General features: G+C 35.7%; 1 protein-coding gene across 25 annotated transcripts in view; it reads left to right on the top strand.

The window, feature by feature from the left end:
- Positions 1-16,797, top strand: part of NRXN3 (neurexin 3) — a 2,067,316-nt gene that overhangs the window by 151,167 nt on the left and 1,899,352 nt on the right. For all 25 annotated transcript variants that reach the window (XR_007950618.1, XR_007950617.1, XR_007950616.1 and 22 more), the window contains exon 4: positions 7,527-7,556. Coding sequence is in view for 22 of the 25 variants with exons in the window: in XM_051977495.1 (XP_051833455.1) it covers positions 7,527-7,556 (30 nt within the window). In the remaining 3 variants the exon portion in view is untranslated. The remainder of the gene's footprint in view (positions 1-7,526; positions 7,557-16,797) is intronic.

Raw genomic sequence — 16,797 nt, 5'->3', positions numbered from 1 at the left:
ACTCTGGCCCAAAAACCCTGTTCTTGAACACTGCATCTTCTGCCCAGTTCAGTAATGGTTTTTATTCTCATGTACAGTTGTTCTCAAGATATGGTCATTGTAGCTTCGATAACACAGACAAGGACATTTTGGTTTTACTTTCATGGCTATTTAAGTATGATCTCCCCAATCCGTGAAAGCAGTGACCTCAATGGGGAATTTTCCCTAAGGGCATCAGTCAGTGTATGACATAGTTAGGAGGACTATAACTATATTTTGCATGAGATTTGCATATGATTTGCAGTCAATTCTCAGGCAATTTTCAAGTTGGAATGCTGTTATTATGTCCCTTCAGGTTGTTTTCTCTTTGTTTTTCCCCCCTTCTTACACCTACCTTATAGGAGCTTTTATAGGATAAGTTGACAGTAGGGAAGGAACTGAGGGAAGGGTATATATGGAGTAGAAAGTAGAGCTCGTATGAAACAGCATGCAACAGAGAAAGTGAGATTGGGAATTAGAAGGCTTGACAATTCTTCCTCTGTGACTTGGGGCAATACTCTCCTCAGAACCTTTATTTTTACATCTGTAAAAGGAGAGGTTTAATCTTAGATGATCTCCAATGTTCAATTATTTTATGATTTTGTCAGGAATTAATGGCCTCCAGACATTGCTTGCATCAAATGTCAAAGTATACCTTTTAGATAGGAGAAGTCTCTTGTCCTTTTTTAATGGCCTTGAGTAGGAGGGAAACATCACCAATGCCTTCTAGCCAGTAAGAATGAATAGACCTCGGTCATAATCAATACAGTTTTGAGAACTATACTCAGGTCTCTATTTTGATGCTAGAATTCAGCTAAGGACAGCTAAGTGGACCAATGGATAGTGTTGGATCTAGAGTCAGGAGACTTGAGTTTAGATCTGCTCTCAGGCATTAGCTGTGCAGCTGTGGGCATTACTTCACCCTATGTGCCTCAGTTTCCTTATCTGTAAAATCAGCTGGAGAAGGAAATTACAAATTACTCCAGTATCTTTGTCAAGAAAACCCCAAATGGGGTCATAGAGAGTTGGACATGATTAAAATGACTGATCAACAATAAACAATAAGAATTGAGATAGCATGATCTTTCCTCAGAGGAATCCACCCTTTTATTGGATTTTGGTCCCTTGATTTTTTATGGGATTATAGGTTTAGAACCAGAATAGATGTTAGAGATCATCTAGCCCAACATTATTTTTGAGATGAGTAATTGGGACCCAGAAAAGTGAAATGACATCCCATGGTTTGGAAGTTTCAGAGACTGATTTGAATTAGGTTCCCTGACTCCAAATACACTGCTTTTCCTACTGTACTATACTAACTTCCCCACATTCTTTCTTGTCTGTCTTTAGCATCAGGAAATAATATGCAGATTTGGAACTTTAAGTAATAGCTCCAAGTTGCACTCTGTATACCTCTGAACACCACTGAGGTATAGAAGCCAATGTTGAGATCTCTAGAATAAATTTTGACTCTCTTCTAAAAGTCAGCCAATGGACAAGCATTCTTCCTCTTTTTTTAGCACTATGCCTAACTGGGAGTCTCTTTGACTTCTCCTCAACAACAGATTCAATATGAATACATAACAAATATGTTTTTCTTACTTTTTCTTTTAAAAATTATTTTCTTTTAAAATTTTGAACCTAATCATCTAAAAATAAAAGGATTTCCACATACATAGCAAGTCACCAAAAGAAGATTTTATATGAAACAATCTCCATTTCATATTGCTTGCAAGCTTTCCTCACTTTTTAAGAGTGATAAAATATTCTTTTATATATCTTGATTTGAGTATTTTTTCATACTGATCTATTACTATTCAATTTTTTTACTCTTAAAATGATGATCATGTCTTCTTTTATTTTTGACCAAGGACTCATCTGCCTATTGAAACATTTAGACCATCATATATGAATTTACTTTCTATATCTTTTTCTCTTCTAAAACACATTCAAGGAAAGAGTTGCTCTTTTATTATCTTCCTATTCCCTTTTTTGTGTGCCTTGATTCCCTTTTTCTGCCTCTTCCTAAATCTGGATTCTTCACATCCTTAAATCTTCACATGTCTCAAATATTCAATATCTTTGTTCTCCTAACTCCATGATTTCATTGACTTCTCTAGTGGCTTCTCTTCCTTGTTCCCCCAAATGTGAATATCTTCAAAGTTCAAACTTCCCTCTTCGTCTTTTCTTTTATATCTTTACTCCTTTGAAGTTGCTGACTTAAGATACTGCATCTCTTCCCAAAGGATTTTCAATTCTTGATAGAGTCTCTAAAAGAAAAAATGGATGGACTTCTCTATTTTGATTATAGGGAAATATCTCTCAAATGCAAATATTCATTCTTGGCTTCAAGCTACATCTCTGCATCTCTTCCCCCCTTTTGAACATTTTATATTGATGTCTCACTGTTAGCTCAAACTCAACAGGCTAAAACTGTACTCGTTATTTTCCTCTTGAAAACAATTCTCTCCCACCACCAATACTTCTCTATTTTTGTTCATGGTACCACCTATCTCACAAGATTTCTGTGAGGAAAGTATGTTTAAAATCTAAAGTATTACACAAACTTATTATTATTCTTCCAGTCACCCAAGATTAGTCAACTCTCAATCTTCCTTTGCCCAACCACTTCCTCTGCATCAAATGAGGTATAAACAATTAAATGTTTTTCAGTCTCTTATGAAGAAAACATGTCTTTATTTGTTTGAATGTTCTTGTCTCTAGTTCTGTATATTGTAAGAGAGAAGGGGATTCAAAAAATGGAAACTATTAGCTTTTCTTCCCAACTCCCTCCCAGAATTTCACTGGATCTTTTGGTTCTTCTGCTCAGTGTCTTTATGTATTACCTTGAGGAGTCCCACTTAGCTCTTATATTCTTTTCCAAGACCTCGTAGATCACAGGTTCTATTGATTGTTCTTGTAAACTTCTTCCGATGTGTTCACACATTTCTTGGTCCTTCCCCAATGCTCTGTCATTTAAAAGAATGCTCTAGATTTTTTATTTCCATTTAATTATGGTCTAGTGGAATGAGTACTGACTTTGGGGATCAGAGGACCTGAATTCAAATCTTGTCTTTATCATGTATTACTTATGTGACTTTAATAAAGTCATTTGATATCCCTACTTCATAGTTCAGGGTGGGGGGAGCAGTCTCCTCTGTATTTAAGATAAATTTTTATTGATAGATTTTGTATCATCTACATTTTCTGTGTTCTCTATTCCCTTTCTAAGAAGACTTGCAAAAAATAATTTTTAAAAATTCAGCAAAAGTAGTTATTACATCAAGAATTCTGACATTAGATGCAGAGCTCTATATCTGTAATAACTCACTTCTTCATTTGGTGTCAAACTTGGTCATAAAATTCCATAGCATTGCTTTTTTTGTTGTTTTATTATTATTATAATTTCTTTTCTATTTTTGTAGTCTTTTATACACTTATTTTCCTTCTTCTGCTTACTTCACTTTGTATCAATTAATATATCTTCCTATGCTTCCCTGTATTCCTCATTTCTTTTTTTTTTTTAATTTAAATTTTATTTTATTTAATAATAACTTTGTATTGACAGAATCCATGCCAGGATAATTTTTTTACAACATTATCCCTTGCACTCGCTTATGTTTCGTTTTTTCCCCTCCCTCCCTCCACCCCCCCCCAAGATGGCAAGCAGTCCTATATATGTTAAATATGTTGCAGTATATCCTAGATACAATACATATTTGCAAAACCGAACAGTTCTCCCGCTGCACAGGGAGAATTGGATTCAGAAGGTAAAGATAACTCGGGAAGAAAATCAAAAATGCAAATAGTTCACATTCATTTCCCAGTGTTCCTTCTTTGGCTGTAGCTGTTTCTGTCCATCATTTATCCATTGAAGCTCAGTTAAGTCTCTTTGTCATAGAAATCCACTTCCATCAGATGTATTCCTCATTTCTTATAGCACAATACTTACAAATAACCTCTCTCAAATTCACTCCCATAATATGTACCACCACTTGGTGTACATCTACTTGTTTTCAGCTCTTTGCTACTACATACATATGCTCCTAAGTATTTTGGCATATATGGGACCTTTCTTTTTGTCATTAAACTCTCTGAGGTATCTGCTCAATAGTGCAATCTCTGGTTCAAACATTTTGACCATCTTCTTAACATAATTTGAAATTGTTTTTCAGTGGTTGAACCAATTCACATCTCCACCAAAAAGGCATTAGAGTTCCTTCCATAACTCTTCTAAAGTGGAAATTCTGGTTATGGTCAAAGTAGGTCTAATCTTATGTATTGAGGAATGCTGCTGGTGGGAATTAATGATATGTTTTTGAGAGCATCAAAAGGTATCATCTTCACAGTTTTGGTCTCTTACCTTGTTAAAGTGATACCATATTGTAGTGTCGTAATTGTTACAGAAAGTAGGTCTGGACATCATGGTGCCTCCTTTGGATTTTAAATTTCCATAATTGCCCCTCATTTTTTGAAGGTTTGTTAAACTTTAAAACTTTTTTGAAGGGAAAACAAAGAATTTTATTCATTGTCACCAATCTTTTACATAGGTTCACAGATCTAGAATGAGAAAGGGTATCAGAACCTAGCCCAACTGCCCATTTATACATGATGAAACTGAGGCCCAGAGAAATTAAGCAAATTACCCAAAGTTTCAGAGGTAGCATGTATTAACTCACATCTTGTAGCTCTCTTACTCTTGTTCTTTTAGTTGCCTTTTTTTTCTCATTATGTCTTAATGCCATACCAACTTGTTAATTAATTCAAAAGGGGGGTTTTCTCTGACATACAATAAAGTTAAGTGCATCAGGAGACTAGACAATTAGTTCGCAGCTTGAAAGGTTCTTGTAATTTTAATTTAGATTTTTAATATCAGTTATAGAATATATACCTATTCTTCTTAGCTTCTTTTTCCTTGATTTTCTTTTTCTTGGTTTACAACTTTATATTAATTTGTTTTGAGTTCTATCACCATGGAATTGACTGATTAGGGTGCCATTTATAGCTCATTGGAGCCTATAATACAGCATATGGGAGTTTGGAATCTTGACAGGACCTTCAGTTGATCCTTTAGTTCAATCATCTCTGGATCAATTACTCATAAATCTACTGGCCAAAACTTGGGCAAGCTTTTCCTTAACCTTCAAATTTGCTGATTATCTAAAGATGTTTTCCAAGCTTTAAACTTTTGATACTTCTTTCACCTTAGATGGAGACTGATATGCCCTGGCTTCCTTAGTCCCATCTCTGTTCTGACTGGTCTGTTGGTTCTACCTTTGATGGAAAAATAGACTATTATAGTTGCTTTTCAACTAGTCTTTTTTTTTTCATACTTTATATTATTTCATTTTGCCCACATTCATAAGTCTAATATTAAAATCACAATTTTATACTTTCACTTAGTTGCTCAAGGACCTTCAATGTCTCCCCATTATTCACAGGATAAAAATCTTCCTTCCTTCTCTTAGCAGTTGAGGTCCTCTTTTATATTTCCAGTTGTACCTTTTCAGGTTTATTTTCTATCTCTTTCCTTAACTGAGCCATCTGCTTCACCCACATTCTTCTGTTCACTGGTCCTTGAATCTCTCTTGTGCTTTTTTACAAGCTACTTGTGAAATCTTATTCTTGACTGGGAAATTGGATGCTGGGTTAGTGTTAGGAATCTTAGAATGGTTCAAAAGACTTGAGTTTGGGCCATGCTTCAGAGGAGGCTTCTCTGAAGCAAGTTTGAAATTCCTTTCTTTTTTAGAAACATCATTATCATCTATCATCTTGGTAGGTTACTGCTTTCATTCCTTCCTTATTTTGAGGCATATTTGTGTTCAAGTATTTGCTATAATGTGTCCAAAATAATTTTTGGTTGGAATGTATTATTTTAATGGTTGAAAGAAACTCCTAATATGGAGTTTAACTCAGCCATTGTCCTGTAATTTATTATAGTTCTAGAGAATGTAGGAGGGTCACTAAGAGGCTATATGAATAGTAAACTTATGGTCACACAGTGAGTATGCATCAGAAGCAGGACTTCAGCTTTGATCTTCCTGATTTCCTAATCATTGGAATCAGTGTGGACAGTATACTACACTGCCTCTCCACCCACCAATGTTTTTTGAAATGGAGATGATTTTCTTTGTGAGAAACTTCCTTTACCTATGAGCATTTTATTTAAACCAATTTACTATAACATGCTATATAGCATTAATGGTCCTTTCTTATGAAAGAGTCTTATGAAAGCAGTCATTTGACTGATATTTTGCTTCTGATAATTTTTCTTTTTTTTATCAATAGTATTTTATTTTTTCAAATACATAGAAATAATTTTCAACATTTACCTTTGTAAGGCCTTGTGTTCCAATTTTTTCTCCCTCTTTCTCTTATCTCCCCCTTCCCCACAACATCAAGCAATCTAATATATATTACACATATACACATATACATATATATTATAGTATACATATATATACACATATTTTAAACATATTTTCATATTTGTCATGTTTTACAAGAAAAATCAGACCAAAAGGGGAAAAAAAAAAAACATGAGAAAGAAAGAAAGAAACAAACAAACAGAAAAAGAGGTGAAAATATTATGCTTCAATCTACATCCAATTTCCATAGTTCTCTCTCTGGAAGTGGACGGCATTTTCCATCTGATTACTTTTCTAAGTCTGTATTAATCTCCGAAAACATTGAAAAAATTGTATTCTTTAGAGATTTTCCTTTTATTAATCCCTTTTTCTTCCTGGACTTCTTTTTGGATAAACATTTTTCTGGATTATCTGGATCTGAGGAAAAATAACAGCAGTAGTAAAAATAACAACAGTAATGCAAAATAAATATCTGAGCAACTAGCTAACAGTCTTTCACTTTCATAGCTTTATCAAGGCCTGTATTCACCTGGAAGTCACGAGCTCTCTCTTAATATTCTTCTTGCTTGACTTCCATAATAACACAGAGTTGATTTTTTTTATTTATGTGAATATAGGTATACCTGCCCTCAGTTTAGGTGGTTTCATATGCTCGGTACTCTGAAATTCTGTCTTAGGGAGGGAATAGGTACCAGTTGGGAAACAATCCAAGGTAAGTGTTGAGATTGAGGACAGCCCAGTTGGAGAAGTAGGTAGAAATGTGGGGCTCTCTGGACTTCATGTTAGGCAAAGGTAACTAGAGATCTAAGGATAACGTTCTTTCCTATGGATCCGAGATCTGTTCCTACCTGAAATGTGACTTTTTGTGGGGATCATAGTCCCATTCAGGGTCTAGTAATCTGGGAAAGCAAGAGTTAATGCGGAAGCTGGAAACTTGGCCAAGCCCAGCATGTGTGTGCATGTGTGTGCATGTGTATGTGTGTGTGATGCTATTCTTAATTCTCATTTTATTCAAGTATGTAATCTTCCCAATGCTAATTTGGGGATGGTGTGAAGAGTTGGGATCATAACTTTGTCTTTTTTTCTCCCCTTCCCCTCCCCTCCTATCTCTTTTCTTCTCTTCTCTGTCTCTTCCTCAAGGCCTTTCACATCTCATGATGAGCGAACAAGGTAGGTCTTTTACGGTCATAGTTTCCTCTCTCTGCCCGGCCCCAGAGCCTTTCACCCCTACCTCCACCTTCGTTGGCTGATCACCGTGGACAATGCTGCTGCTGGCTCTTTGTACTGCCTTATGCCTAGCTGGGCAGGCTGGCTGCCCTGAGGTGGGGGAACCTACTCAGGACATTATGGTTCCTCAACATTCTGGATGACGCCCCCTCCCCCCTCCATTCCCTTCGCTTTCCCATGCACTCCTACCATTTGTCATACCAAAGGCTGTGTCCCTGCAGTGCTAGGGACTGTGCCTCTGAGGAAGAAGCATGAAATGAAGCATGACAGTGGTGATAATGGGGGTGAATGAAGCTAATTTCAGAGCAAGAAAACTGGTAACTTCCTTCCCTCCCTTTCTTCTCCTCCTCCCCGGCTGAGGGGGAGGGGGAGACATTGGCTTTTTCAAAATCCCTATCCCTTTGTCTTCTCCCTATCTTTCATTGTCCAGTATAGTCACTTTGAGATTTTATCTGATAAAATGCAGCCTTTGAGGTTTTATTTTTATTTTTAAAATATGTATATGTATATAAGAGCAATATGCTTGCAAGAACATGCTAATGCCCTCATGGCATGATTCTAACTTATTATATACCCAGAAGAAAACTGCATATAAAGGTCTGTAAATTCGGCATCTGCAATCTAAAATATTCAAATATACATGGAATAAAATATGTAGGAAATTCAGCTCAGCTAAGCACAGAGTGAGCTGTGAATGGGCCTTTAAAAAAATGAAAAATTTTCCACATTATCAGTCTAAATCAACTGAGCATATTTTAAAATTATCCTATTTAAAACACACACACACACACGCACACACACACACACACACCTACTACTCAATTGCTGGTACTATTTTTCCTGGATCTTGTGATGATTGAAGGATGAATCTACTAACCAAATCCTGGTACAGGGGCATTGCAGATTAGTTCCTCTCTTTACCTTCACCTTTTGAAAACATAAGGAATCAAACAGTCACATAGAAATTTATTTTGCCCGAGAGTAAAAAGTAGAGGAGTTATATTCAATTTTCTCTTATATTGCCAGAAATGTTGTTATGGCCTCTCATGGCGATTTTGGTTCTTAAAACAAAGGCAGCACTATAGGAGAGCTAGTTTTCTGGTATTTCTGAAGTAGTGAAAAAGTTGGCCTAGACCAAGAGACAATAGATTAAAAAAAAAAAAAAAAAGCTAGGGAGATTGGAATATATCACAAAGATTAGCTGAGGAAGTAAGAAAAGGGGAAATAGTCCAAATATAGAATTCTAAGTCCAGATTTGGACTTGTTCACCCACTATAGCCCAATAAGGACTTTTAATCTCCACATGTTTCATGGAAGAGGAGGTCTATACTACAGAATGATATTGAAAGAATAAAGATACAAGAGTAGATTAAAATCCAGGCCATGTACTGAAAAGACATGGTACTTCAATTTGCACTGAAGTCAATGAGAGCAGCAAGCACTCATAGATGAAAATGATGAAAGGAGACTGTTCAGGAGTGAATGAGTGAGGTCCAAGTGGTTTGGGAGTGGTGGTAATGGGGACACAAGACCATGGGAAGGAAAATCACTAGCCTAAAGTTGAGATGAAGACATTTTTAGAATCAGAAAGCTAGATTAGAAGGCAAGTTGTCCTAAAGAAAGCAAACTTTGGCTAGAGAGTCAATTGGTTACTTGCTCCTCTTGTCAAGTCTTACTATATCGTTTTCTTGCGGTAATTTTGGAAGAAAATCTATTATTAATTTTATTTTCCCCATGAAATAAGATCCAGGTAGATGAGATAGTTGATATGAAGCCTTATTTCATCTTGATTTGTGTTATTTGACATTCACTGGTCCCAATCTATTTCTTAGAGAATGCACAGACAGGATCCAATACTTCTGGGTTAGAAATACTCTCATAGTTACGGGTGCTATTTGGACAAAGCAGAATGGTTTTTTAGCCATGCTTATAGCAGAACATTTGGTATACCTCTGGGATTCCAGCTTAATGTGTAGGAATCATCACAGACATAGTAGGCCCACTTGAGATAAGTCAAGTATCCAGTAAAAGAAGTGTTTGTCTAGGACATTGCTTAGATAATGAAAATGCTAAGGCTAAAATGTGAAACAGGAATTCTTTTCAAAGAAGGGAATGCAGAGTTCTTCTGGGTGACAGTATTAAGAAACTCAAGTTCTGGCTGCTGTTGAATCAGCTTTAATATTTGTTCTTCTATTACTTTCCCTCCCCAAGTAGATTTAACCACTTTCTCCTCAATTGCCTATTCTTGCTCATCTGATAATCTAAAAACTTTCAATTGTTCTTGTCCTTCAGCCCTCTTCAGTCTTTCAACCTAAAAGAAAATGTATATATCTTGTTCTTGTTGAGTCAACAATATTTTTTGGTTGTCTATGAAAACACATAAGCATACTATGTATGTTGTATGTATGTTTCTTCATATGTGTATAAATAAACTTAATAATCATGGATCATATTCATGTCCGTATGATATTGGAGAAATTGTTTCCCCAATGACTTTCCCCTTATTTTTCTAACCAGTGTTCTGTGTTTGCATTTGACTTGGCTAAATGTGTATGTTTTTTCACATGCATATGATTCTGTAGTGCCTTTGCATGCATAGTCTGTCATCTTCTTAGGCATGGTCTGGAGAAGATGTGAAAAAAGGGAAGAGCTTAAACTGAACAATGAGTGGGACTGAATTTGCTGGTTACATCATTGGCCATAATTTTAAGCTTTTCCTTTTATGTTTGTGCTGTGCTCCCTGAATGTTTTGTAGTGCTATTGCCATTACAGTGTTTCTGTGTGTGTTGTGTGTGTGTGTACTTATGTTTTAACATTTCTTTTAACATTTCTGTGTGCTGTGTCCTGATGTTTTGTTATTATCCTTGCTCTTCCTGCTCTCCTCTCTCTCGCCGCCTCCATGGTGGATGCCTTTGTTACCTCTACTTAATCGGATCTTCTACTTCATTTCTGTAGGTAGAAGTAAAGGTAGAGATCACTTTATTTTTTATTATTATAACTATTGATCTGCTTTTTTCAATTATTTATGTGTCCATGGGGAATTGTTCATTCTGATGAATATAAACCAGGCCTGAACTTAAGGTTTTTAATGACAACTAAAAAAAAAATAATAAAAAGACCAATCCTGTTGTCTGCTTTTAATATGCCTTGAATTTATATAGATGGGAATGTCCCAGAAGTCAGCTTATCTCCCATTACAATCTGATGGTGCTTTATCTACTTTGCCTTACCTATTCCTAGGCAGGAAGTGGGTCATGCAGGTAATGAACACATTGTGGCTTTAGATACTATAGGAGGGGAAGTGTATTTTATGTGCAAAAGGGAGTTCTCTAGTAGTTGAGGTAACAGGCTAACCAAGATATAGAATGGATTGGGGCAGGTTATGTGGCAATATTGATTTATTTTATTTAAATTTCACGGGGATTGCTGAATTTTGGGATGATGTGTTTGTGTGTGGGGGGGGTGAGAGAGAGAGAGACAGAGAGAGAGAGACACAGAGACAGAGATACACAGAGAGACACAGAAACAGAGAGATACAGAGAAAGAGAGAAAGAGAAATACAGAGAGAGAAAGACAAAGACAAAGAGAGAGACAGAGAGAGAGAGAGGGAGGGAGGGAGGGAGAAATAAAGAGAGGAAGGGAGAGAGAGAGAAAAAGAGAGAGAGAGAGAGAGAGACAGAGAGAGAGAGAGAGAGAGAGAGAGAGAGAGAGAGAGAGAGAGAGAGAGAGAGAGAAGAAAGAGAAGAAAGAATGGGATTCAATAGTTGTTTTTTGTCTGGATAGGGAGTAAAAGACTGGGGGGAAGAATGGGCTGGCTTATCAGCTTTATTCTAATTTGAGGAGAATAATGTGGCATTCATTTGTTTGTCTTCCTTCCTTTGTTTCTGTTTTACTTTTAAGGTTGTCCTAACCAAATCTGGTTTGATGTTCCATTGAACTAATGAAGTCTGGAAGTGGTCTTGTGAAGGCTCTGGAAGTCGAGGATAGGAGGGGAGGCATCAGAGGGAAATAAATTGTATTATGAGGGATGGCCAAAGGAAGGCATAACAAAAGGTCTTGAACTTGGCAAGGTTTTCTTTTTTTGGTCAATCATGGAGAATGAGAAAAGCTGGATGAGTTTGCTCTGCTGTTCTGTCGTGCCTCTCAATTGCTAACTCCTTTTAGGTAGCTCATATGGAGCCATCTATTTTTAATCAAAACTATCAAAGAGGTGAAGCATGGAAGATTTGCATGGTGGTCAAATTGAATGAGCTCTTTAGAAAGGGGGAAAAAGTAAAGGGAGAGATTAATTAATAAAAAACAAATATGTATCTGAATCCAGTTCTTCCCTCTTAATGAATGGCTCTCCACACTTTGAGAACATTCTGCAAACTTTTTAATAGGTAGGCTATGTCTGTTGAAGATTTGAGAAGATGAGGAGGAAAAGGAATTATAGATATGATTGAAGAGTTTTGGTTGGGGATTGGTTTTATAAGGTCATTGACCAACTCCAATTTCAGTATTTCATTTTTTTGAATGTGAAAGTTAAAGATTCCTTGAATCTTAGGTTGGTCAAATGAAGAATCTTATTGAGTGACTTGAAGAGATTGAATCTATATTACTCTTCTCCTTTTATAGGTTGAATGTACTGATTATTATTGATAAAGCATTCCCAGGTGGTTTCATTTTTGAAGGATGTTATGCATAACCTATGCCACAGTACTATTTTGGTATCTTCTGCTAGGGGTCAGGGTGGGGTAGAGGAAAAAGGAGCAATATACAGTTATATTGAATTGGACTGGCCCTAAGCAGGTTGGCTTCTATATAAATAACTGCCCCTTTTTTTCTTTGAGGTTTTATTTTGTTTCCAGTCATGAAAGTTAGACCCTCTAGATGCCTGATTATCTTCTGTCTGAGCAAGGCTCTTATAAATGAACTTTAGTTAGGCAAAATTCCTGAATATCATTAACTTAGTTTGGAAGTGACAAATCTATTTTAGAATGGCACTTTCAATAGCTTTTGTGTTAGCATATCACCTCAACTGAAATGACTTATTTGAAAATCAAAGTCCCAGTGCCTCTCAATCATTTGTCCATTTTAAATGGGTGCTATGAAATTACTTTCTGACAAACTCTAAGCCTGAGTGTCTAGAGTTTTTTTCCCTTTAGGGTTTATTAAATAAAGAAATTCAAGTGTTTTTGATTTCTTCATCCTTACCAGAGGATGGTCAAAACTCACTGATTTCATTTTCATGCTACCCAAATTTTGAGTCAAGTTCCAGGAAATTAATTTTTTTCATCTCTCTTTGCCTCTTTCTCCAACCCTAATGAATATAAAATGGTCAAACTTGAATTCAGTTGAATTGAATTGAAACAAAACTTGGTTAGGGAATAGTATTATTGATTGTCTAATTGACAAAAGCTACCAGTGCTCAAGTTGTGACATGACTCCCATGATGCTGATTGTGGGGCAATGTTTCTGTGAGGGGGTGGCACTGATCTGACAATAACCCTTTCTGATTATGTACTTTGTGGGGCTCCTTATACTTCACTAGCCTAGTTGTGCCATTGCATTGTTAGCATAATGGGGACACAACTCAGCAATTCATAATTTGATCTTTGAAGTACTAAATATCTTTTTTATCTGAGGGGAAAAATTTTGATATTGGTCTCTAAGTTACAGGTGAATATATATTGTCTGAGGAATAATGGGTGCTGTAGGGCAAAAATTCATGGCAGAAACTTAAGTTCCTATAGTATATCAATAGGCCAACATGCCAGAGTGGCAAGAATGGATCTATAATGTCCTCAATGAGGATATGGCAGAGGAACACCAAGTCATATAAGCAGGAAACTACCATCACTAATACCAACATAACAGCAAAAGAAATTGGAAAAGTGTCCTGTACAGTTGTAATAGAACAGGCCTGTAATCCTTGCTGCTACAATAGAAGAAGACTGGTAGGGAGATAGATTTCAAGAGTTCTGAGCTGCAATGGGGCTAAAGTCAATGCTAATTCTGCACTAAATCCAATAATAATAATAATAATTTGAATTCCTCCATACCCGGTAGGGAAGGGATAATAGGTTACCAAAGGAAGATGAGAGACAGAGACAGAAACAGAGATAGACAGACACAGAGAGAGATAGAGATAGAAAAGGAGAGAAGAAAGAACAAAAGAAGGAAGGAAGAAGGGAGGGAAGCAAGGAAGAGAGGAAGAAAGAGAAAAAGAAAGAAGAAGAAAGAGAAAGAAAGAAAGAAAAAGAGAGAAAAAAATTTTCAGGCCACTTTTTCAAGATCTGACATGCTCACCATCAAGCTAAAACCTAAAAGCCAAAGCCTAACCCATAATGAACATCTTCAGACACTCATAAAATGAAGGGGGGCACTGTAAGGTACTAGCTTACTTACTTTCTATCCTGAAAGTTTAACTAAAAAAATCATCAAAACAAGGTACATTAAAAAAAAAAAAAAAAAAAAAAAAAAAAAAGGAAAAAGATTATAGAGAAGGTGACCAAACATTCATCCATATCAAATAGGACTGGTTATTGTGATTTCTTCTTTGCTGATATATAATGGAAAGTTTGTGATTACATTTTTAGTATTGTAGCTCCAAGAGTTCTTGAATACTATTTTCTTAGCTAAACACTAGTTGAATTAGAAATGTAGAACAAAATTTCAGCAACAGTCCATGTGGCTTACACTTTACTGGCAATAAAATTAAATAAAGAGTAAATGAGTGATTTGAAAGGTTAAGTTGTCCCATGCTTCCTTTCTGATGTCACTGTTAGGACTTGAGCACTCTGAAAATAAATAGTGAATGGATAGCCAAGGGTTTATGCAAATTCTTAAATGAAATGCCAGCAACTAATTATGAAAATAAACTCATTTGTGCTCTATAAATATCTAATTATAATAAAATAGGAACAACATTACATTTCCATCTCCTACCTCATCTGCTTCTCACCCACCACTGATTTGTCCTCTCGAAGTCAAAAAACACTTCATTTTTTTTTAAGTGGCATGTTTTTCCTGGTTTTTATTTTTCTAATTTTTTGAAGATCTGTGGGGGAAAGAGTTTTATTTTAAAAGTAAAAGTAAATTGCCCAGTTTGAACAGTTCTGTGATTTTGATAATTGTATCCTTCAAAATAATGTTTTTAAAATATGAAGTTTTTTCTCCCCTTTCTTTCCTTTTGAAAATGTTCATTGGATGCTAAGAATATTTTAGGTTGTTTCTCAGAACAGTTTTAATAATGTAAATTACCATTGTGGCTGTATGAACATAATCTAATCTGCTATTGGGATCATTTAATTAACTACTAATTGGCAGTATATAAAAGACCAAACACTTCTAAGATTTTAAAACAATAAGTCATCATCATCATCATTATCAATTTGTATTTATTGATTACTTACATGTTTCCTGGAAACAAACAATATACTATAAAGCCAATATTTCTTTTTTTTTTTTCGAGCTGAACCAGGATTTAGCTTATCCAATTCTTTGCTTCACCAGCTAAGTTGTAAACATGGAAGGAAATGAAATGAAGCAGGGGAGAAATACAGGTTATGCTAGTTGCATGTATGAGTCCATGTATACATCTATCTGAACTAAACATTGACAGTATTTATATTTGGCAGATAACTTGACTCACTTATTACCTTTTTATTTCTGATAATTATTGCTCTTATTTTTAGAGAGCCAGAAATGGTATATCTGTTGGGAAAATATTCAATATGAAACAGAACAAAGTAGATTACTTCACATGTGTAGGCATGGATAAATTGAAATTTTTCTTTTTAAAAAATTTTAAAGAGAATGTGTTTTTGTGTATATAGATAACTTGTCTGAGCAGGTACTCATAAGTATATATAGTGAAATAGATTCAGCTCATCTTCACTCAAACTGAGTATTTTCTCACATATAGCTTCAGTTTCTAGGTGTCCTGAAAATGACAAAAGCAAATTTCACATACAGGATGATATTTTGGTGATTTTTAGCATTCTCTCTATTTTTAGGCACTGTGAATTCAATGTTTGCAATTGAAAAGTGACTTCCTCTATAACAACTCCAAAATTAAAAATCTCAAATTATTTCATAGGATTGATCAATACTTAATCTCAACTTAAAGCCATGTTTTCATAAAGAGACTATATATGGGGTGTCAAGGCTTATGGGGTGGTAGTTGTTAGTAATTTGAAAGAAATTCATTAATCCAACATTAGATTTTTCTGAACTTGTAAAAGAAAAAAAACAACCCAAACCTTTTCTCTATAAAACAAATGCCAAGACATTTACCTCCCCCAACCTGATTCTGTTCATTTGTTTTTGAAAAATACCCTATTCCCTTCTCTGAAAACTGTAGCTTTCTGTGTAATAACCAGCTGACTTCAGATTGTTTTAATTTTCATTAAGAAGGATTATTCTGGTGAGACTTGGAGGCATTGTGGTTTACACTGTGTGTAAATAGAGGCAGAAATATTGTCCTCTTGTGTGGTATTGTTTTGTGCTCTTTTTGATGAGGCTCTGGTTTCCTCTTGCACAAAGAGAATATCTAATTGATATCATTGAAAGTTGTTTTCCTCCCCCCAAGGCATTTAGTGTTAAGTGGAGCTACAGAGGTAGAGAAATACACTGTATGCTTTGCAAAAAGCCAGACTAATAGCACTTTTGATGGACATCTGATTTTAAAAGTGCTGTATCTTTCATTAAAATTTACATGTAAAGTAAGGGCAAATACAATGACATGAAAGCTAATTCAACTTGCACATCTTGACATAATAACAATCACAAGAAACTGGAGATCCCAGATGGCTGCTTGGCCTTTGCCATCCTTTTAATAAGCTACTAACTGCTAATTATTTCACTCTTTTGGGCAAGTTAATTTACTGTTGACTCTTAAAGAGATACTGCTCTTTTTTTCCTTTTCCTTTCTCCTTACCCTGCAATACACACACACACACACACACACACACACACACACACACACACACACACACACCCAGAACCTTTTCAATCAGAGCTTTTCCAAAAGCCTTACCAGAAGCTGGAGGCTTTCCAGTAGACAGTAAAAATGATGTAAAGCAGTAGGGTGGAAAATGCTGCTTTAAATACATTTTCCTGCAGAACGCTTCGATGCCGGGTGTGTGTGTGTTGTTCAGTTTGGCTTGGACATGACTACATTGTCACATTTGGAAGAGCA

Source organism: Antechinus flavipes, chromosome 2 (assembly GCF_016432865.1).
Source record: "Antechinus flavipes isolate AdamAnt ecotype Samford, QLD, Australia chromosome 2, AdamAnt_v2, whole genome shotgun sequence".
In the NCBI taxonomy this organism is placed as follows: domain Eukaryota; kingdom Metazoa; phylum Chordata; class Mammalia; order Dasyuromorphia; family Dasyuridae; genus Antechinus; species Antechinus flavipes.
Note: the sequence above shows the minus strand (reverse complement) of the source record. Positions and strands in the feature narration are given on the sequence as shown.